This window comes from Ambystoma mexicanum, chromosome 8, assembly GCF_040938575.1.
Source record: "Ambystoma mexicanum isolate Mex_15411 chromosome 8, UKY_AmexF1_1, whole genome shotgun sequence".
NCBI lineage: Eukaryota > Metazoa > Chordata > Amphibia > Caudata > Ambystomatidae > Ambystoma > Ambystoma mexicanum.
Window position 1 is genome coordinate 1,042,100,159 of NC_090929.1, and position 24,558 is coordinate 1,042,124,716.

The 24,558-nt window shown below is 44.0% G+C and overlaps 1 protein-coding gene across 1 annotated transcript in view; it reads right to left on the minus strand.

Moving 5' to 3' along the window:
* The window catches only part of POLR3A (RNA polymerase III subunit A), a 1,042,059-nt gene that overhangs the window by 44,130 nt on the left and 973,371 nt on the right, over positions 1-24,558 (minus strand). Inside the window, exon 30 of the mRNA XM_069611006.1 lies at positions 13,990-14,122. Coding sequence (XP_069467107.1) covers positions 13,990-14,122 — 133 coding nt within the window. The remainder of the gene's footprint in view (positions 1-13,989; positions 14,123-24,558) is intronic.

Sequence of the window (24,558 nt, forward strand, 5' to 3'; positions counted from 1 at the left end):
AGGCTGGGCATATTTCAGACGTTTCAAATCTTTCATAGTTCTTTGTTTAAACAGGTTAATGAGAGGGTGATTGACTTGGGGATGGAATGTACTCTTGTTCTTTAACTCCAGATATCTTAGCGTGTCTTTAGATCGTATATTCTCCTCTATGTTGTTAAAGAATACCTTCAATTCCATTTTCCGTATGAGTTTAAACAAGTTCACTTCTTCTTCGAAGAACGAGGTAGAATTTGTTGGAATGAAGGATATTCCTAAATTGAGTGTCTGAATTTGAGCAGAAGTCAGCGGTTTGGATGATATATTGATGACCAAATGTTCATCTATTTCTTTTTTTGACGCAGTTTCCTTCTTTCCTCTTGTTTTCCGTTTCCTAAAAAAGGAACAGGTCGATTCTCTGGTGTCGGTCTATTACTGGTATCCTCTGGTTGGTCTACTGCTGGAGTATTAGCGGAGGTTGATGCTGCTGAAGGATGAGGTCTATAATCGATTTCTCCACTTAGCACTTCGCTGCTATCCGTATTGCTGTCTGGTGTGCTATGAGGTTTCTGTGGTCTCCTTGGCTGAGGTCTGGTATTGGCATAGAACTCCTGCCAGGAATAGACGATATCTCTGCCGTAATCTAGGGTGTCACAGAGAAATTTTCTGATCTTTCTTTGCTCAATGTCCTGTTTGTAGGAATCCAATTTATTATTTGTATCCTCCAAGATTTGTTTCAATTCAGTTGCCGTTTTGAGTTTTGATAATTGTACTGTGACTTCCTCTATTTCTTGTTGTAGCGTTATGAACTACCTTAACACCTGTAACCGAAGAATTGGCTTTACAATGGATATCGGTAAACCTACGGTTAATTTCCTAGATGTCACAGTGGAATATACTGGCACGCATATGAAAATAAGATCTTCCGTAAACCCACAGATGTGAACAGTTGTCTGCATCATGCAAGCCATCACCCTAAACATCTCAAAGAGAATTTACCATACAGTCAGTTGTTAAGACTCAAAAGAATTACCTCTGAAACGGACACACTACAAGAAGAATACAATACCATGAAGAAAAGGTTCTTAGACAGAGGATTTCCTCCAGAGATTATCGACAAAGCCATCATACGCACTGAGACACATGACAGAAATGTACTCTTACAGGCCAATCGAAAGAAAGAAGAAAAAAATCTGATACATACGCTCAAATATTCAAGCCAAAGTTTCCAAATTAAGAGAATCATCCATAAAAACTGGAACTTGATTAAATCAGATGAAACCTTATCCAACTTATTTCCAGATCCCCCAATGATGGCCTATAAACGTGGAAAGAACTTCAGAGACCAATTGATAAGAGCGGAAAGGAGCAAATCAACAACACAGAAGACCCTAAGTAAACCAAAATTTGGCACTTTTGCTTGCCTACATTGCCAGCATTGTAATAACCTAATTAAAGGAGACCACATCCGTCACCCGCATACTGGTAAAAAAATCATGTTGAAGCACTTTGCAACATGTGACACCAAAAATGTCATCTACGCAATTCGCTGCCCTTGCGGGAAATACTATGTCGGCAAGACAAACGGAAGGGCAAAGGATAGATGCACGGAACACAAATCGTGCATCAGGACACAGAACATAAAATCACCAGTCTTCAGACATTTCCGTGACTCAAGACACAATGTCTGTCAAATGCAATTAGTGATTCTGGAGGTTCTACATCCCCTCAGCCGGGAGGTAATCTACCTAAACTATTGGCCCAGAGAGAACTGTTCTGGATAAATAAACTTGATGCAATGACCTCACTGGGCCTTAATGAGGACTATTATTTAGGTCCATTTCTGTAAACATGGCTATTTTTCACATTCACACAATTCTTGCCTTAATAACTGATAATTTGTTTCTAGGATTCCCTGATTATAACACCTTTTAGGATGGTATTGACAATAGATTGTACACCCTTCCGTTTTTGGGTTAGACAATTTGTACAGGTGTCTGTTCTTCCTTTTCTTTGAAATGTTGATATGTAAAAGTTGGATATTCTGGATAGTCAACATTGAATCACAACAATGCTCTCCAGTGTACTTGGATTGTTTTATTGCAATGATCAAACCATTGTTCTTATCTTTTTCATTAATGCAACTTTAGCCGTTTACACCATTATTTTGTGGCAGTAGGCTGTTGAAGTTTGACATGCAACATAATACCTTTTAGATTACTTCTCTTCATTTTTTTCATAGACACACAGTAAATAGTGAGCCTTTATAACATTCTACTTTCACGGACCTGAATAGCGCGTGACAACAGTTATGTTATCACGTCTCGTCTACTTACCTTCATATTGATTACAGGGTGTCGGGTGACGGGTCATTGACGCCGCCCCCACGCGCGACTGACGTCATGGTTAATTGTGACGCCGCTCGCGCATGCGCGAGTGGCGTCACGGCTCCATCATTGAGTATAAATAAACAGTCCGTGGCAGATGCGGTCTGAGAGCTGGGCTTCCTGACCGCAATCCTGCCGTAGACTGTTGCTTCTTCTATCATCTAATTGAAATTAAGTTCTCTTTCACATCATAGGGCTATTACTTAAGCCTAGACGGACTGCAGGCACTTATGCTCTTATTCTCCCATAGGAGAACGGAGCTTCCTGACTAGACTACCTTCAGCAACCACTGCTCTCTCCGTGGACTTCTATCCACTATCTTACCGGAAGAAGGGTGAGTTCTCCTTCTCCCCATCTCTTCCCTACTTTATATTCAGGCTCTATTTATTTGATTTTTTTCTAGGCATTATGTCTCAAGATAGCATATCCATGTAAATTAAAGGTTCTTAATGTGTAGAAATCTTGTTAAAACTACATTATTCTCAATCTTGGTCTCACATGACTTAATATTTTGGTACCAAATGTACAACATGAATCAAATCATTGCACTCTTAACAATTGTACCCTAGCAAGGTCAGGTTCATTGAGGAACTTGTAAGGGGATGCCCCTCTTTAAGAATTGTCTGCTTTTTATAAAAGGTGATTTAACTTGGTTAATTATTCTTCTTTTGACCTTCTGTAAAAAGTAATTAATGCTTGATTAATTATTTGTAGATTAAAGTGAAAGAATTATTGAAGATGTATGCCCCTGATGAAGAGAATATGAATCTCGAAACGCGTTGGGCCAACCTGAAAATAATAAAAAAGGAGAAGACATCTTTTCCTCCAAAAACTAACAATCATTTTATGTCATTCTTAGGAGTTTGATCAGGGCCTCCAATTCCTCAAAGGTGATTGGGACCTCTCGGTCCTCCCTCTCTGAAGCCTCCAGTTTGGGAAGGCGAATGTGTTAGGCAGAATCCTGTGCAGTGCTTTTAGGGAGCACTACACACAATTAAGACTGCAGGTGGCAATCCAAGTTTTACCTTTGGTACAAGCCTGTACTACTATGTCAGAGTGGTAGCAGTGGCGGAGCAGCCAGGGTAATCTCAAGAGTATATGAGCAGTAGCAGAGATTACACAAAGGGACCACAATTACTGTGACTCAAGCAAACACTGACTCAATGTTTCAGGTAAAAAATATAAGTACATTTATTTTTTAAACCATTCGTTATAAACACAACACTTCTATTAAACTCAAATAAAAACCACACGTTAAATATACTACAACTAACCAATTCACTTTGTACCGTAAGTCTCAAGGTAAGTAGCCTGTGTTTGAATGAACCGGTGTTACGAACAAAACACGTTACCGCGAATACGATTGCGATCACATTTTGACAGTTCGGTCTACTAAATAAACGCGTATCCGTGACATGAAATGCTACCAGGGCAAAAACACACTTAGCACCTGAGATACCCAGAGGGAGTTGGAGGCAAAAATCACAAGCAATCTGTTGGTTAGGAAGGCAGAATCTAGAAACACACAGACAGGAGTTCAAAAGTCAAAGGGCCGGAGCCAGAGTCGAAAGACACCGGGGCCTGTTGCCAAAGATCACACAGACAGTTCACGATTCAACGTAGCCAAAAGTACTTCGATATTGTCAATGTTCAGAAGCAAAAGTTATAAGAAGGATGGAAGACAAGGGCAAGCCTTGGAAATGAAGAAAAGGGATTCATCCAGTTTCCTCAAGTAGAACACAGTCCCTTGTTCCAATGGTGCAGCTGGTGCCCTGGCAGTTGTTCCTGTTGGTTTCCCGCAGACCCACGATTCCTGGAGCTTCGTTGTGAAGGAGGACTCTGAAGGGGGTCTGCACCACACAGGGATGAAGCCGGCAGCAGAGACGAGGATTAAAAGGTGCGCTCCTTAAAAACAGGAGAGACTCTTCAGGTGGCTATCCGGACCACTACAGCAGCGTGCAGCGATTTCGACCAAGGAAGAGGATCCTCTGGCTGTGGAAGATGAGTTGGTTATCCTCACCAAGCTCAAGGGAAGAAGACTCCGGACTGGATCTTCTCTGAGTCGTTGAAGGGAAGATAGCTCAGGACTGCAGCAGGGCATCACTGGGACAGGGTAGTTGCAGCAGCCGTTGTTCTCTCCACTTCTCTTCGGTTCCTTGTAGTTCCAGTGGCGACTCTCTGACTTCTAGCCCAAGAGACCTGCCTTTTATGCGAAAAACCCCCATTCACATAGCCTGGCTGTCAATCACCCAGCAGGGGCGTTGTCCAGCCCGGACAACTACCCTGGCCAATCATGACAAAGCGCGAATTGGGTTTCCTAGGATACCCTGTGCAGGGGGTGACTACACCCCTCCCTCACATTCAGCCCACCTAGACACCCAGGTGCTTTGAGGAGGGTTTCTGAGCAGAAGCCCGCCAAAAGACAGTGAACAAAGAAGGCAAACCTAGTTTGCCACGCAAAGTAAGACACAAGAAGGACTTTAACAAAAAGAAATGGCGAATAAACCCAACCGGAGACAAAAGAAAGATGATTTGGTCAAGTGGGTTTATGTTCAAGGCTAATATAATAGCCAAGAACAGTACCACGTTTATCTAATATAATCGTGGTAGAAAAGTTAGGGTAGATACCACTGCCGCCAGCCAAGTCTAAATGTTAAAAGAGCAAAACAATACTCTAGGAGGTACAGATAAAAAGGAATACGAATTAACCCTTCCCAGTACTCCATGGAAGATGGGGTGTACTGGATCTGTGGTAGATTGACTATGTAAAGTTAATGGTAACTTTACCCTTTTCTGGGGGACGGTAGTCGCCTCAGAAATGGAGTCGAGGGAAGTCTCAAAGACAACCCTGTGCCACTGCACTGAAGGTGCTGTGTGACACACAAAAAGAAGGGGGCTACTGAAGTGGTGTACTTCAGAGTCCACAATCACAAAAACAGGTATAAACACATAGCAAAACACAGGTAAGAGTGGGGAAAAAGCTCTCACTCTTACCAAGTGGAAAAAAAACTCCAGAAGTCCAGCAAAGCTGCTGGGGGACTCATTAGGTGAGGGAAATTAGCCATAGATGAGAATTCTCCTTAACACAATGTCTTCTATAGTGTCCATTATGTCCACCTCTGTCTCCCCGCCAGTATCTGCATACAATAGCTGGTAAAACTCTGCAAAATCTTTGTTTACTCCCTTTTGAGTATCTAGTGCTTGTCCTGTTCGTTCTGTCCCATATTGCCCTAATTCTTTGCCTAGGCGTTTCACGTTTGTATAGCCAGGCTAGCAGCCTGCCTGGTTTATCTCCCCCTACATGCTGTCTTTCCGCGTATTTTTTATAGCTCAGGTTACATAGTCTCTCACAGGGTCCCAGTGTTTCTCGCAATCTTGTTTCAGCCGTATAACCGTCCCCATCTCCTCAGGTGTGTGTCCACCCTTGTGCATGATTCCCTCCATATCTTGCTCTGCGTTGTGCAACTCCCCAGTGATCTCACCCTGCAGCCTCTTGGATTTAGATATTGCCGCACCTCTCACCACCACTTTAAATACCTCCCATAGCGAGCCAGCTGACTCCACACTCCCTGTGTTGTGTTCAAAATATTCCACCATCTCTTTTCTTAGGTCCTCTCTAAACATTGCATCTTTTAAGGCCTCCGCTCTAAGTCTCCACGTCGGGATCCGTGCCCTCGGTGGAGAATACTGCCATTCTACAATCCGCGGCGAGTGGGCCGACAGGACTCTCGCTTTATATTCGGAACGCATTAGTTCTCCTGTCAACTCAGATACAGCAAATACATAGTCCAACAGTGTGTGTAGGCCCTGCGGTGCTGCGTAATGGGAATAGGTCTATCTTTTGGATGGCGCATCCTCCATTTATCAATCCGGAGGTTCCTCTTCTGCTTCCCCAGATTGTTGAGTGTTAGGGGGGTGATTGGCCTCCGACTCTGATGTCGATTCATCTATCTGGACCGAGGCGGAATGCGCAGAGGACACTCTCCGTCTTTTTCCAGTAGTCAGTCCTATGGATTTCCCAAGTATCAACAGGTCCCTGCAACTTAGTAGGTCATCTCCATTTTCATAGACCGATACTCCTTCCAGAATTTCTCTGTCCGTTGGTTCCATTTCATTTCCCCAGCCAGGATTCCTGTGCCTGATCGACCTAGCTGGTACTTTGTTTCCTTTTGGCTGAAGGGGTTTCCGTTTCCTCTCTGCTTCTTTGTGAGGGGAATGCCTCACCGCAGGGCTCACATCTGACTTACGGCCCTTTAGTCCTTGCTGTTTTGTAGTCTGGTTCATATTGAATGTAGCCATTTCCATTGGATGACAACTATTAGGTTCTATTTCGTTATTTAGTTCCTCTGTTACTCGTCTCGGCACAAGTTCCCCCTCCTTCCTTGTCGGCGTGTGGGCGAGCCATTCTGGAGTCCGAGTGGCTATGAGCAGAGAGGCTTGTACACTTGGTTGTACAGTCATGTTGAGCCCTTCCGCCTTTATAGATAGAGCCAGTTATCGCATTGGTCTGCATTTTTAGGGAATGTTGAAGCCACAACAAGAGGGATATTGTGGCTTCCGCCAGTTCCTCCCCTACTTGACTCATGGCTTTCCTTTGACTGGGTTTGCTCGCATCCCCCCACTGGAGCGGGGGCCCTGTCTGGCATCAGAGGAGCCTTGTTTTTCGTCCCGTTGCCCTCGTCCCGTTCGTCCATAGTTAAAACATGTAGGAGAAAAACCGCACTCCAAGCATGAGGTCTAGGAGTCCCAAAGGAAAAAAAATAATAAATTCGAGTCAAATGAACAACCAAGTTTAATAAATGGTACACAAAAGGTGGGCAAAACATACAACAAAACAAAGCAGAACGCCAGGGCAGTGTCCTGAACGACGCGTTTCGTGCTTCCCCGAGCACTTGATCACGTTAGGGAGACATGAAAACAATGACAATATATATTGCAGATTAGTTCTTTTCCCATGTTGCCTAACACCACAAGCTAACAACTTTCTCGCAAAAACGTGGCAGCCATTTTGGAATGTAGCAAAATCCTGCATTAACCATAGGAATAACAGGTTAGAAATAGCAGTATTATAAATAGCACATTGGAATCCAACAACAAACATGTAAAGATATAATATTCATGAATAAAAGGGACATATAGTGAGATGGATGTCAGCAAATCTCACTCAGAGAAAGAATTAGCAGTCCGCAGCTGTGACATAAAGTGCAAGTGCATTCCTATGTAGACATATGAAACGATGCAACAAATAGCTAAAAAATATAAAGTGCAAGTGCATATCTAGCTCAGCATGACAACATAGTAATCATAAGCAGTAGGAAAACAGCTGGGACAGAATAATGCTGTCTAATGTAAAATCTCCATTGACGGTTGTAGGCAGTCAATATATGCAACCCTTAAGATAAAAACATGTTGCAGGCTACAATATAAAGTGCAAGTGCATTTGACCGTAAACATATCAACCTAGCAGCAATAGATAGGCAGAAAAATTAGTAATCATAAAGTGCGAGTGCAGAAAATATACCAATGTCCTCCTAATATGTGTGTCCATATTAAAAAACTGATAGTTACTGGCTCGGGTGCAAATAAAAACCATACGCACCCAATAGTCAAAAAAACCAGTATTAGTTCTTGATTCAAATGCCCACATAAAGAGGAACCACAATCAGGAAACACACCTATACAGTATTGAAGCTTATGGAAAAAATAAAGGCAAAAAAGTAATTAAAAAAGCAATATCAAAAACCAAAATTTCAAAGTACAGATGCAATTGTGTGCTCACAAAGTTACATCCCCCTAATACATCAGAAAGGCAAGACAGCCAACATAGACCAACTGAAAAATAAAAAGAGTTGGATAACAAAGATAATGCAAATTAAATAAAACAAGCAATTCCAGGCCAGGGCAGAAAATCTAAATGAAGAAGAAGAGAAGCAGTATACAGTAGCAAGGGACCAAGATCAAACAACAAAAAGCAAGAGAGAGAGATGTAGGCGCACAGAAAAACAAAATAATTAAGTTCCCATAAAGGTATGCAACTCCTCATCCAGATTGTGCCCATTGGGATACTTAGTGTCAAAGTCCAGAATAAGCCTGGTTTCCAGTTGTCTCAATCTCAAAGTGCAATCCCCTCTTCTCGGGTCGATCAGCACATGAGCCACAGCAAAGAATGTAAGCAAATGGACATCACTGTCATGTTCCTGCCTGAAATGTTTAGCCATAGGATACGTGGGGTCAAAGTTCTTGATTGCTCTGAGATGCTGCAAAATACGGAGCATAAGTATACATGTAGTGGATCCACGTACCATTTCCGGCAGGGACATGTTAGGACGTACACTACAAAAGGAGTCTCACAATTGATAAAATGTTTCAATCTAAATTCAATGCCCGTGATTGGATGTATGAAAGATTTACAGATAGTGGCATGAGGACAGGCTTTACACTTTGGACACTTGGTAAAGTCTTTAGGTAAGCCAGGTAGCCAATTGGTCATGGTGGAATTTTTCTGGACAGGAGACAAGTAACTGTAAACCAGTCTATCCTTTAACGAAGGTGCTTGTTTGTAAGTTAACGTGGGACATTTAGGTAGTAATGGGCCAAAGTCTTTGTCCAACCTGAGGATATGCCAATGTTTCATAACAATAATACGAACATCATAAGAGGCATTATTAAATGTCACAATGAGGCGGAGGTCATCCTGATCCTCATTTTACTTCCTACTGGTAGAACCATGTAGTAATACTTCCCTTGAGAGTGACAGTGCTTTAGAGAAAGCCATTTCAATAATCTTTTTTTGGCATCCCTATTGTAAAAAGTCAGCGGCAGCCAACCTGCAACAGCGGTCAAACTCGTCAATGTCTGTGCAGTTGCGCCGAAAGCAAATAAATTCGCCATAAGGGATACTGTTCTTACAAGAAAGCGGGTGACAACTCGTTGCATGTAAGGAAAGGCCAGTATTGGTGGGTTTGTTATGTAGGGAGGTATGGATGCCTAGGTTGTCCAATCTTACATTAACATCCAAATAGACGATTTGGGTGGAACTGTGGCATTTAGTGAATCTCAAATTTACAGCATTGTTGTTAATGCTGTCCACAAAAGATCCCCACTCATTCTCATTTCCCTTCCAAATGATAAAAATATCATTGATGTACCGCCACCAACCAATAACTTGTGTAGAAAAACTAATTAAAAGTAATTCAGACAAGAAAGACTCCCACCACTACATGGTCAAGTTAACATAAAATGGTGCAAAGGTACTGCCCATAGCAGTACCCCTAACCTGGTGATAAAAGGAACCCTCGAAAAGAAAGACATTGTTAGTTAAGTAGAACAAAAGCATATCCAAAATCATACCACTGTGCCCCAAGAAATTCAAAGAACGGGTGTCCAAAAAATGCTTACAAGCTGTTAACCCAGTCGTGTGATCTATAGATGTATAAAGAGAAACAACATCTAAGGTAGCTAGCATTAATCCCTCCTCGCAAGGTATATCAGAAATATGGCTCAAAAAAATCCTTGGTATCACGTAGATACGAGGGCAGGGCTGACACGAATGGAAACAAGGTCTCATCAATGAACTGGGCCATATGTTCTAGGAGGGAACCACATAAGGTTACAATAGGCCTGCCTGGTGGGTGGATCAGGGACTTATGAGTCTTGGGCAGAAAATATATAGTGGGAATGGTGTGGCTCGCAGGAACAAGGAACTTGGCAAGCTCATCCTCAATAAGGGCTTTCTCGGCCCACTTGGTACATAAGGCGGTGAGCTCAAACTGTATTTCGACAAAAGGATTCTTAGGTAGCCTAGAATAACAGCACCGATCCCGTAATTGACGATTAGCCTCAGCCACATAACATTCCCTGTCCTGGATAACGATATTGGAACCCTTATCGGCAGGTTTTATCACAATGCTGGACAAGTTCTGCAATTCATTAAGGGCAGATCGTTGTGAAGTAGTAAGATTCTGTTTGTTGTTAAAGGGTTTCTTCTGAAGTTTACGAAAATCATTGACACATAAATCATGAAATGCTTCAATACATCCCCTGACCGAAAATTGAGGGTTGAACCTGGACTTATTTTTTAATTTAGTATGTGTATCCCAATTGGTATCAATGTCAAAGTCGACTAGGTCAAAAGTAGAGGGATCAAAAAATTCATTATGGAGAACAAGCCAGGTCAGTCAAGGTGGAAATGTCAGAAATGCAAAGATCAGTTCGGCCAAGACGCGGCACAGATGGTTTGGCCTGCGGGGGATTGATGGAGAAGAATTTTTTTAGTCTGACTTTACGTAAAAATATGTCAAAGTCCAAACGTGACTGGACATAGTCAAACTTAGTGGTAGGACAGAAATTCAAAGCCAATGAAAGCAATGATAATTGGGAGCCCGTGAGAGTGTGGGAAGACAGATTGACAATTTGATGAATATTCATATTGTCTGTTGTAGCTATTTGGCTCCAGAGTGCATTGACCTGCCCTGTTGATGTACATCGGAGCAGTTTCCCACGACAGCCTCGACAGGTTGTTTTCCTTTTGACAATTTCTGTTTGTTTCCTCTCCCTCTTCCTCTGTTCTTTCCATGGCCTCTGCCTCTCTTTTGGTTTTTTCCATCTTAGACACAAAAGTCTCATTTCGTCTACAAAATTTAATTTAATAGGCATTTCGTCATTTTCTGAAACGGAGACATCAGATTGTGTAGTTGAAATTTTATGCAATGAGTCAAACCGCTTGGCAAAAGTGAAGATTCGACCTGATTCATAGTCAGTTTTGTCTCTAATGAACTTTCTGTGTTTGCGTTGTTTGATCTCCTCTTCGTCGGCAATAAGATCTTCTTCAATTTTGATTCGTAGTTTCTTACCCTCTTCAGTGCTAGGAATGTCACGTAATTCAGACTCTAATTTGTCAAGATGTAGAAGTACAGCATTGCGATCGGAATTAGCATACTTGACTAAAATTTTCAAGAACTGCGCAGAGCAATGACTGCTGGCACCTCCCCACTCTTCCAACATGTTAGGATCCTGATGCTTGAAAGATGGTGGTGTCATAATCTGTAGTCCACGAGGTACACGACCCACATCAAGGTAATTTTGCAGGGAGTGCTCCTCCCACCACTTAGATATCTCCTTTTTACAGGATTTTTCAATTTCACGAAGTAATGTAACTTCAGTAGAGGTGGTAGTGGCAGTTTTCTTAACCCCACTAGTAGGTGCCACTGTAGGTAGATCCTGCTTCTCATTGAATAAGTCCTTGGCCTGGAGCAGCCGGGCTGCTACCCTGGCGTCCTGCATGCCTGCGTGTGTGATTGCCAAAAAACGACCAAAGGAAAAAATCCTCGGCCTGTACCATAAAAAATATACTTTAAACATATAAATGGGAAACGACCTCAGCAAAGCATGATTATCCACAACGAAACTAATGTGGGTCAATATGCAAGAAGTGTGGATGCCGGCGTAGAGCGAGTGGAAAAGGCACTATACCGCTGTGTAAGCCATAGGAAGATAGAAAAAAACTGAATAGGCACCTACCTGCGAGCCGTTGTTCGTGCGTCCTCCGGCACACATCACATCAGCTAGCAACTGAGGGCTATCAGTTTTAACTCCCTAGAGGGTGCCACACTCGAACTCCAATAAGCAGTCAATCAGCCGCCGGCTGCAGCGTTAGAGCCCACATATGCTATTGTGGCGGAATCACGCACAATCCACAAAAAAACGTAAATTCTTGGTGCTGGTTTGTAACATGGAACGCTCAATGTGAAAATAGCGTTAAAACATGGAGGAGAAAAACCGCACTCAAAGCATGAGGTCTAGAAGTCCCAAAGGAAAGAAAATAATAAACTCGAGTCAAATGAACACACGAGTTTAATAAATGGTACACAAAAGGTGGGCAAAACACACAACAAAACAAAACAGGACGCCAGGGCTGTGTCCTGAACGACACGCTTCCCCGAGCGCTTGATCACGTTAGGGAGACATGAAAACAATGACAATAGATATTGCAGATTAGTCCTTTTCCCATGTTGCCTAACACCACAAGCTAATAACTTTTTCGCAAAAACATGGCAGCCATTTTGGAATGTAGCAAAATCCTGCATTAACCATAGGAAGAACAGGTTAAAAATAGCAGTATTATAAATAGCACATTGGAATCCAACAACAAACATGTAAAGATATAATATTCATGAATAAAAGGGACATATAGTGAGATGGATGTCAGCAAATCTCACTCAGAGAAAGAATTAGCAGTCCGCAGCTTTGACATATATGCATACATATATATATAAATACATATACATATATATACATATAAATATGTTACCACCCCAAGCAGGACTATTGGTTAGCAGCCTCACCTCTTTACTCCTTAGACTCATGGAGAGGGGCTCTCCCGTGGTGAGAAGTGACGCCATCTGAAGTCACAGTAGACCAATATGGAACTTCATAGGGAGTTACTCAGGGTACAACGTAGCCAATGGCAGTGGGATGTGAGGCAATGGAGATACAAATTATGCAGGTCTTCTGATAAAACTGCTCAGGACAGCATTGAGGAATACATTGTATAAAGAATTACTGGAGAGGAAGTCAGTAGAATGGTTGGAAGAAAAGGTCCTCAGTCAAAAACCCCAAAACAATTTAAGCTACAAATGATAGAAAGTAGACAACCTCACTGACAGCATTGATATGGCGCGTGCCTACCGTGTGACCGGACCTGCTTCTCTTTGGAGCCACACCTGCATAAAGACTCATTTTTCCTTTGCTGTGCAAGAAATGCTTCTTGCTCTGTACTCAACCTACAGAAATAACAGGAGTCTTGAAGAAGAGGGACTGTACAGATCAGTAACTTCAGACTACGCATTCCCAAATTTTTGCTTTTGGGGAAGGTTTAATCAGGACTTTCTCTACAACTGACTCATGGTTTGGAACTCTCTGGCCAGTAGAGGTTTCATCGCGAGCACATTTTGGTGGTCTTTATTAAAGAAATTGAATCTTATTTTGTCAAATGAACCTATCTCTTTGTAGCATAAATAATTGGCAACAGTCGCTTTCCCCATCTGAATCTGTTGTTTTGCGTGGTTGGTCTATTTTAACTCAGTTAACCTTTTATTAAATGGTTCTTTGAGTTTACTATTTTTTGTTTATCGTACTTAATTATAGCCCATGTAATGTTAATTGTCATTTGCAGAGTGCACATCTGCTACTGGTGTGCACTCAGAGCGGTTAGGTTGTCCAGAGTATTTAGGCTTGGGCCTACATGTGTGCAATGCAAGATTGCACTTTTGATGTGCTCTTGTTGCTGAAGAATTTTCATGCCAACGTGGCAGCAAACGTTCCTTGCGCAAGACAGAAAGACACTGCCTCAATTAAGAAGGTATGTCCTGTGGGTGATGAGCTATAAAATATTTAAAATAAGATAAATAAACCCCTGGTTTAAGAGTTAGCATATTGAAATCTGCAGAACCAAAGACACCACTGCTACACCCATGTCCCTCTAAGAATCCAGAAACATAGTATGACGAGATGAGAAAAGTGGATAGTCTTATGAACCATAGATTAATTTGCGTTTCTAGAAAGTTATTGTAAAATACCTCACAAATCTGCAACTAATGATGAATTGGGTTACCTGAAGAAGACTTACCACATACGGAATCCTTCTGCCCGAAGTAAGCAGCATCAAACAAGTGATCAGCTGTCTTCTCGAAGGATGCCAGCATCAGCACGCTCTCCTTCATCTTGGCCAGCCCAAAACGGGTGATCCCCAGTATCTCTCCCTAGTGCCAGGAAGTAATCAAATTCAGGCCTTTGAGGTATGGGTGAAACATAAATCAAGAGAAATGGCAACAACTATCAAGGTCTAGAAGAAATTCCTGTGTGACCAATCACTGACCTCAATGATCAACCATAAAGAAAAATAATAGATATTGCCCTCATACCTCCCTCCACTCGTACAACCCTCCAGGAAGTAGCTGTGTACAGAACGTTCAGGAAGACTTCACCCAATAACCCCTTTCATTACACCCAGGGACCCTGTTCTGTGATTCTATGGCAGATTGTTATCACACTCGCTCATCTGTAGAAAACAATCATTTGTTCCATTGTTAACAGATTTTTTCCTTTTTTTTGTTGAAATATTTTTATTAACATTTTTCAAACATATCACCCCCCTTCCCTCCTCCCTCCCACCGCAACTAACACCCCCCTAATCCTACACCCGGACAGAAGTATTGAATTGTACACATTTACATTCTGCAACTATCAATTACATTTACATAATATTCAAAATCCTCAAATTATGTGGACACCATTGCTGTACAAAGTCCCCATCAAGATAGTCCAACATAGCAGCCCAATCTTGATGGAATGTTGCTTGTTCCCCTTGAAGATTACACGTCATCCATTCCATAGCTACAAAACCCCATAGCTTAATCAACCAATCTCTGACCCCCGGCTACTACTTCTGTTTCCAGGCCATCGCTATAGCCAACCATGATGCTATTACTATCAACATAAAGGCCTTACTCTGCATTTTCGATGGTAAGTTATTTTTGGGATTAAATAAGCCATACTGTAGGAGTCAATTTATCTACTGGAGGAAATGATTTAGTTATCTGATTTGTAAATTTCCCCCCAAAAGCTTTCCAAAATTGGACATGTGCACCAAATATGCTGCCATTCTCCACACCTTCGCCAACAGTCCTCTGAAGAAGTCAGAAAAATGTGTGTAATTTCTCAGGAGTGTAATGCCATTGATACATGACCCTATACCATGCCTCCTTATCTGTATATATCTCGTTAATTTGGGTATATTTTCCCATAGATGTTCCCAATATTTCCTCGGTAGGTCTATTTCCAGTGTTTTTCCCCATTTGTGCATGTATCCCCAGGTCTGTCCCTTCTCATCACGCAGAATCGAATATACCTTTGACACCATTTGTCTATTCCCTGAATGGTTGAGGATACATTTCTCAAATGACGTAAGCCCTCTCCCCAGAGCGTCCCACACCTCTGGTCTAGTTAGCCAATGTCGTATTTGATAATACCCCAATCTATCCTTTTCCTTTAATCCCATTCTCTGCTTCCATTCCTCAAACAGTAAAATAGCCCCTCCCTGCACCATATCCTCAATCTTTGTACAGCCAACACTTCACCATTGTTTAAATGAGCCCCTCACCATCCCTGGATAGAATTGGGAATTCTCAAACAAAGGAATGAATGGTGACAGACGAGTAGATAGAGCCCCTTTACCTATAAGATGATCCCTGTTCCCCCATTTTCTTTGGCCGCCGTTAAGACCCAAAAGGCCGGTCTCAGCGTCTTATTCCACCATACTAATCTCATGATCTGTTTATTGAGTGCCTTAAAATAGGACCTAGGAACTTTTACAGGAAGATTCTGAAATGTATACAATAACCGAGGGGGAGTCACCATTTCAAATCGTAGATATCCTTCCCAGCCATGATATTTGCATCGGGGTCCATTTCCACAAATGCTTTCTCACCTTTTGTAGCGTTTGTGAATAATTGTACTCATATAACAGACAACGTCCTTGTTATATTAACTCCCAAATATTTGATATAGTTATCCCCCAATATGAAGGGGGAGTAGGAAGTCGGCGCCTCCTGAGAAGGAAGTAAACCCAAGTCCAAAAGCTCAGACTTTCCCATGTTGACCTTCAGCCCTGCTACCCTTTCAATTTCCGCTAATTCCTCCAATAATGCCAATATTGACTGTTTAGGGTCTTACATCATTAACAACATATCATCTGCGAAGGCTGCAACCTTATGTATCTCGCTCCAAAACCTAATACCCTGTATTTCCTCTCCCGTCCTGATCCTACATAAAAATGCCAAAATATATAGCATATAAGAGGGGGGATAACGGACACCCCTGATGGGTACCTCTGCCTATTATACTACGTGAAAGCTGTTTGTTAATTGCCAATCGTAATAAGGAAGTCTGATAATTAGCCAGCACCATTCGAATAAATTTGGTCCCCATACCCATTTGTCCCATTACCCTTAATTAAAAAGGCCATTCTAAACGATTAAACACCTTTTCGGCATCTAATGAAACCATTACTGCAGGAATCTGTTTAATGTGTATCTTTTCCAAAAGGTGAGACACCCGTCTGATGTTATCCGACGTTTGTTTACCTGTTATAAACCCTGATTGATCCATATGTATCAACACTGCCAACGTTGCAGCCTGAATACTCATGTACAACTTTGCATCAATGTTTAGAATGGGTTTAAATGACCCACATCTCGCCAGATCTTTCCCAGGTTTACCAAAGACCACCACCTTAGCTTCCGATATTGTTGCCGTCACTGAACCTTTAGCCCATAGCACATTAAACAAGTCCTTCAATATCGGGCCAACTGCTTGGCATATTTCTTATAATAAACTGCCGGGAACCCATCAGTTCCTGGATCTTTATTCATCGGTAAAGCTTTTATCGCTGTTAACATTTCTTGCTCACTTATTTCAATATCTAAATGTTCCTGATCTTTCCGAGTTATTTTAGGCAGATTAATTGAGCTCAAATATCTTTTTATCTCTACATCACCCGGATGGTCTGATGCATATAAAGCTTCATAATACTGGGCGAATGCGTCCGTAATCTCCTTCGTTCCTGCGATCATTGACCCATCTAATTGTACAATTTGCTGCATCATTTTTGCTGCTTCCGCGCCTTTCAGCTGACGAGCCAACAGTTTGTCCGCTTTCTTGGCCCGGATATAATACCTTTGTCTGGTCATCAGTAACGATCTCCCAGCCATCCCTGTCCTTAAAAAACGTAATTGACTATTCAACTTTCTCAATTGGTTAACGCCCACGTTCTCATACTGGCAATAGCCGTTTGAGCATCCCAACCTGTGATTCTAAGTCTTCTTCCATCTTTGCCCTCCATTTATCTCTCTGTATTTTAAGTGCTATAAGCTCTCCTCGAATCACTGCCTTAAAAGCATCGCATACAGATTCAGGTGACAACGCTTGGGCTGCGTTTATGAGGAAATATTCTTCTATTTTAGACCGTATATCATCAACAACCCTCTCGTCACTCAGCAGATCTCTAGGAAATGTCCAAGCCCACAACCCTAACCGTGGGCCAATATCCCTAAATCTAACCATAAGGGGAGCATGATCCGACAGAGGATCGATCCCCCATCCTTCACCTCTCCCATGTGTTTAGCCGTTACCCAGACATAATCTAGTCTCGATAGAGAATGATAAACATGTGAAAAACACATATATACCGTCTCATCTCCATTCTTCATCCTCCACACATCCCTCAATGCCCAATTCTCAAAGCTCTTTTTTAATTCTCGACAAGGTTGAATTATACCTTTCCCCCCTACACCACTCCTATCCAATCTGGGATCCCAAGCTATATTAAAATCCCCAGAAAGTATTATATCGCCGCTTGCAGTCTTCCAACTTGCTTAAAACATCTCTCATAAATGCTACTGTGGTGCATACACTGTCGCCAATGTGATCCATTTGTATTCCATTTGCAATTGTACAAACACATATCTACCCCCTGTGTCCGCTTTTTGTTTCTGGACCGTCCCCTTTAACACATTTTTGAAGCCTATCATTACCCCCAGCGTTATGCCTACTGTATTGGAAGGTTATAATATATCAACCATACGTATTCTGCCCACCGCCTTGTCCATCTTTCGAATAGGAGTCTCTTGCAACATTATGACGTCCACATTTTCTCTCTTATTAATAATTTCCACCTTTCTCCACTTCACCAGGGAAGAACAAGTTACTTTCTTAGCTGGTAACGTTCTTTCGATGGGATGTTCCTCCGACGTATTCCGCATCTCTGACAGTAATGTCCACAGCTGTGCTGCTTCGGAACATTTTTCGGCGCGGTGTCCTGCGTTGATGATGTCGATACGCTGTCCCTCGAGGGCCTCTGTCGAGAGCCGACATCACCGGATGTTTTATGTAGGACGCACGACGCCCGTAGCCTCAGTTGTAGTTTTTTCCCAGAACGTGTGGCACCAATCTTCTGCCAGCATGACTACAGAAAGCCTTGCGGAACGTAAGCTGCAATCGCATAAGAAATTCTGTAGAGGGCAGGCTGGGAGGGTTCGATGTGGAATACATCTGAGGAACATCCCATTGAAAGAACATTACCAGGTAAGAAAGTAACTTGTTCTTCGAGGGGATTGTGTCCTCCGACGTATTCCACATCTCTGACAGACTCCCAAAGCAGTACCAACATATGGAGGTGGGAAAAGAATTTTGGATTTTAGAATGCCCAATCACATAGCAGAATAGAGGACCGCCTTACCAAAGGCCAAATCTTGCCCATGAATAGAGCCCAGGGAATAGTGTTTTACAAAAGTATGGACAGAGGCCCATGTGGCTGCTTCACAAATATTACGAATGGGAACACCCCTCTGCAGAGCAGTAGAGGCAGCCACACCCCTAGTAGAATGGGCCAGTAAGCCTACCAGAGGGTCCTTACCCACCAAACGGTAACATTCAGAGATTGTCAAAATGATCCATCTGGACAAGGTCTGCTTGGTAACAGCTTGACCTAAACGCCTTCCAGCGTATCCTACAAAAAGGTAATCGTCCACTCTGACCCGGGACATCCGTGAGAGATAGAAGCTCCAAGCTCTCCTCGGATCCAACCTATGGAGCCTCTCCTCTGAGCCTCTCCTCTTCCTTAACAGGATGCGAAGAGGCTAGATCGCCGGAAGAATTACCTTTCTGGCTCAAATGAAATTCCGACACAACCTTCGGAAGAAAAGGACGACGAACCCTAAGGACAACCCTGTCCTTAAGGAACACAGTCAGTGAAATGTGGCTTGGCAGACAGACCGCTGACTGTCGACTCGTTGGCATGAGCGCCCCATCCCGTGAGGGATGCGTCCGTCACGATCGTCGCCTCCGGCCAGGGTAGTCAAAATGGCGCTCCCTTCATCTGATTGCCTTCGTCGGCCCACCACAGAAGATCCTGGGCAACCGATGGCGGCGCCTGAACGGGATCCGACATCCTGCCGGAGGACTGCGACCACTGCATCTTGAGAGCCCACTGCAGAGATCTCATCCACAGCCTGGCCTCTGGCACCAGTAGAATGCAGGATGCCATGAGGCCGAGCAACCTCAAGAACTCGAACGCCAGGAGACTCTGGGCACGTTGAAACTTGTCCACCATCTGCAGAATGTGATGAGCCCTCACCTAGGGAGGCAATCACTGCCCCAGGGATGTGTCGAGCACTGCTCCGATGTACTGGAGCGGCTGGGTAGGTGTCAAATGAGACTTCTTTAAGTTGAGGGAGAAGCCCAGCTTGTGGAGGGAGTGGCAGGTGACAGACAGATGATCCAGGGCTTGCTCAGGAGAGCGCGCCCTGGTCAACCAATCGTCCAGGTAGGGATAGACGTGAATCCCCCCTTTCCTGAGTTACGCTGCCACCACCACCATTAGCTTGGTGAAGTCCCTCGGGGCAGAGGTCAATCCGAACGGTAGGACCCGACACTGAAAATGCGAGTTGCCAACTGCGAACCTCAGGTACTTCCTGTGCTTGGGATGAATCGGCACATGAAAGTAAGCATCCTTGAGGTCCAGAGACACCAACCAAACCTGATGTTGAAGGGCCTGGAGGATTTGAGAAAGAGTAACCATCTTGATCTTGTCCTTCCTAAGGAGCTTGTTCAAACCACGCAAGTCCATGATGGGTCTAAATCCCCCGTTTTTTTCGGGATCAAAAAATATGGGGAATACCATCCCTTGTTCCTCTCCGCTACAAGCACCAGTTCTATGGCACCTTTCTCCAGCAGGGAAAGGATTTCCTGCGCAAGGAGCGGATCCGGACTCTTCAAAGAGAGCTTCCCCGGTGGATTGTCGTGAGGCCTCTGCCGGAAAGGAAGACAGTAGCCGTGGGGGCTATGATCTCCAGAACCCACACATCTGAAGTAATGGCACGCCATTCTACCAGATACTGCGCCAGCTTTCCCCCAACCGGCGAACCATGGGACATGGCCTCATGACTGAGCGGAAGCGGCTGCGGCAGTGCCTGAGGGCAAAGAGGCAACTGCCCAAGCGGCTTTGGCACCTCGAGTACCTTGTTTTCCACCTCTGGTACTCCTACGTTGGGCCCTTTGACTGGCAGCTCCCCTCAATCTACCAAAGGAAGAGTAGGATCGAAAGGAACCTCCCCTCCATTGCTGTCCCCTAGGACAAAAAGGCGGCGGTTGACGTACTGCAGCGCTCAACGACTTCGCTGCAGCTTTGGAGGTCTGCAACCTCTCAAAGTTCTTGTCAGCCTTGCTGCCAAAAAGATGGACACCATCAAAGGGCATGTTGAGAAGCCAGCACTGTACATCAGGAGCAAACCCCGACTTCCGCAACCACGCAAACCTGCACATCACGGTGCTCGCCGCCATGGACCAGCTGACACAGTCTGCCACGTCCAGACCCGACTGAATGGATTCACATATGGCATCCTTGCCATCCTGAACGAGGGCAAGAAAACCATCCTGTTCCTCCCCTTCGGGAATATGTTCAGCCGCCAAAGACACACAATTCCACAGAGTGTGAGTGAATCTTGCCAAGGCATAAACGGAGTTGGCTGCCTTTAAAGCCATACCCCCAGATGAAAATACTTTCTTCGCCCAACCATCAGAGCGCCGGAGGGAGGATAGGGTACGCAGCCTGCTTCGCTGGGGCCGTAGCCACCTGCAACACCAAACTCTCCAAAGTGGGGTGCGTAGACAAGTAGCAGAGGTCGCCACTGGCTGGACGGTATTTTTTCAGTAGCGACTTATTCACTGCCAGGAGACTCTTTGGAGCAGTCCAAGCCGCAGCCACCCTTCTTTGTAAAGCCATATGAAATGGTAGCACTGGGTCAGTGGGTGGCCCTTGGTCCAATATATCTGTCAGGTCATCCTGCAGAAAATCCACAGGTGGAGCAGACCACCCCAAGTACTCAGTCATCCTCGACACGAGACGCCTGTACGAGGACTCAGCATGTGTACCAGGCTCAGGCCTGCTAAACTCAACTTCCGGAGAGGTGTCCAGACCACTGGCGTCATGTAAGGACTGACGCAGGTCTTCAATCTGGCTGTGACCAGACAACAGGTCATCAGGAACCTCAGGAGGTACAAACCCTCCTCATCTGACCCTTCTTCTACCTCTGAAATGTAATCCAAAGGCTGGAATAAATCTCTGGATGAGGGTACAGAAAAAGGCTCAAATACAGGCCTCACCGATTTACAGAGAGCCTTCCTCAGAGTTTCCACCGTCCTTCGGGGCACCTACGGCAAATTCTCCTCAAAAGGCATCGAGGGTGCCGATGGAATAGGTGTCGACGTTGAGCGAGGCACCGATGACTGCGACAACGGCTTCGAGGCCGGAGCCCCGAGCGTGTCCTTCGACGGCCTCGACGCCGATGGCATCAACGACTTCCTCAGAGCCGGACCCTCGAGAGAGTCCCTCGACGGACATGGCGCTGACGCCGTCTATACCTTCTTAGAAGGCCTCACAGGCTCCGATGGTCTCAAGGGCGTCGAGGACCGGGACCTGGACCTGGCAAGGCTATGGCGATCAACCTTGTCTGATCGGGAACTCGACGGCTCCTGATGCTTGCGCCGACCGCCCGAGCCCAAAGGCGTGCGAGCGGTGGCCCTAGCTCTTCCCTTGCCGGCTTCTCTTAAAGGCGCGGACGGAACGGTGCCCTGCGATTCGAAAATCGCCATCATCTCCTTGCGGAATGCGTTCCATTCCGCTGGCGATTAATCCTTGTTGGAACAGGCTACCCGCCATCTGTCAAGATAGTCAATTATCCTGCATGATAGTTTGATGTTTCGACCGGCACAGACATATGCCCACCATTCATTCATGTCATTGGTCTGGGGTTTAAAGCTGTTCAGATGCAGAGTCCGCTGGCTAGGTGTACCTGTACAGGCAATTATCAAGTGTTTTAAGGACTCGGTTTCACCGGTTCCACAAAATCTGCATTTGTCATCTGTGATATCTTTGTTCCATCTTATCCAGAGCATTTCCCGATTCTTTAGGGCATTCAGCCTGAATTTTAGGAACTTATTTCTGTGATGGCGTGAGGAGCAGTCTAATAAGTATTTCGGTGGGTTGTGAAGTTTGATTGCTCCTGGGCCTAGTGGAAGCGCAGTTTTGAGTTGTAGGCGTTTTTCGATGTTTTGAATCCAATCCCATTTTTCTAATTTTTTTTAGCGTGTTGGGGACAGTTGATTAACTCGGGTCTACTTATGTTTGCGGCTTCCATAATAAGCTCCAGTTTTTGCTTCCAGGTTAGAATTAGTTTGGATTGCATCTCAACGCTTTCAATCTTAAATATTTGATATGCCGGTATTTTTGAACTGAGGTACATTTTCCTTAAAGTCGCGAGAGGTTTCCAAATAACTGTCATGTAAAGTGAATTGATTGCAAGTTCATATCTCAGTGCAGATACAGAGATGTAATGAGGAAGCCGCAGGGCGCGTCTCCAGAAGATGCCTTCCAATCTGTTCCAGAGACGATGGTCCAGGTTCCATCCAGCTTCGGCACCGAATACAATTGTCGGGATAAACTTCTGGAGATAGAATGTCATTATTGGCGCGATGGTGAATTTCCCATAGTCATGATTAATCTCAGCTCCTTGTAGGCCAAGTTTAATTGTTCTGTTGATCAAGTCTTTGGTCCACGGAGTTTCGCAGATGGAGTCATTAAATACCACACCCAAGTATCTTATAGATTTTACGATACTCAGATGGTCGTTTGCAATATGCCATTTGAATTTTTTATCAGACCTGCTGAGCGTGTGACCAATACTCATAACCTTTGTTTTTTCATGGTTTATCAACAACTCATTAGTATCCATGTATTTGTTCAATCGTGTCAAGAGACGCTGTAGGCCGATCTGCGTGTAATCAGTTAACACTATATCATCTGCATAGATGAGGCATCTGATTGGGGTGTTGTTGATCTTGGGCGAGAAACCCGGCACTGGGTCTAGCCATTCAGGCAGGTCAGCTATGAAAAGTTTGAATAGTTCAGCAGCTAACGGGCAGCCTTGGTTGACGTCTTTGTATGTAGTTATCGGCAGGCTTAACTCGCCTTGTTGATTAAACCTTATCTGGACCGTGTTAGAATGAAGAGCTTTAAGTGGCTCCAAGATCGATGATGGACAATCCCACTTTTGTAACTTTGACCACAATTTCTGGCGATTTATTGTATCAAAGGCTTGCCTCAAGTCTATGAAAGCAAAAAAGATTTTCCTCTTTGCAAGAAGAGCTTCCAATTTTAGGACATTTAGTAGAAGCAAGTTTGCATCGACCCCAACACACTCGGTAAAGCCTGTTTGTCGAATGTCGCATTTCCCTGACATGGAGGCCTAAGTGGCAAGTCTCTTTCGAAGAAACGAGCCAAAGACTTTCCCGATTGTATCGAGGAGGGCGATGGGACGATAATTCGCCGGGTCATTTCTATCGCCCTTCTTGTAAATGGGAACCACAATAGCTTTTAACCATGAGTCTGGAATGCACTTGCTTTTTGACACTCTTCCAAACAGGGATTTGATGAGCTTGGCCCAGTGTTCTTTATTTTCCTTCAGCATGATGTTTGAAATTCGGTCCGGGCCAGCTGCTCTCGAATTTTTTAAATTTTGTATTACGGGTTCAATTTCGTCGCTTAGTGGTGTTATGTCCCAAGCTGATGCTGACTCACTTGCTTGAACTAGGGTGTCTTCCATAGGTTTTTTGTAAATATTTCCAAAGTACTTTGTCCATTTTGTACCGTCAATTGAATTAACGATTATTGGCACAGCTTTTTTGTTTCCATTGTTTAAGATGGCCCAGATATCGCGCGTGTTTTTGGTGATAAGCAGTTTTAACATCAATTCAGTGCAGTTTTGCTCTATCGTCACTAAGTGCGCTTTTAGCCAATGTCGATAGGCTTGACGTCTTGCTTTCACTTTGGTTGCCATGCTATCAGATGGTATCTTCATTTTCTTTATCTGACGCAAGTCTTGTCTTAGTTCCCTTTTAGCATGTACGATGACATTGCTGAACAAGTGTTTGTTTGAATGGCCAAGTACTCGGGAATCTGCCGTTTTCTGCTTGAGGTCTAGTAACAGGGGGACATAGTGTTCACCTGGTTCCCCTTGTTTAGGTCGATAGAGTTTTCCGATCTGAGACCTGTTGATCCTCAAGCGATTTCCTGCCGCATTTG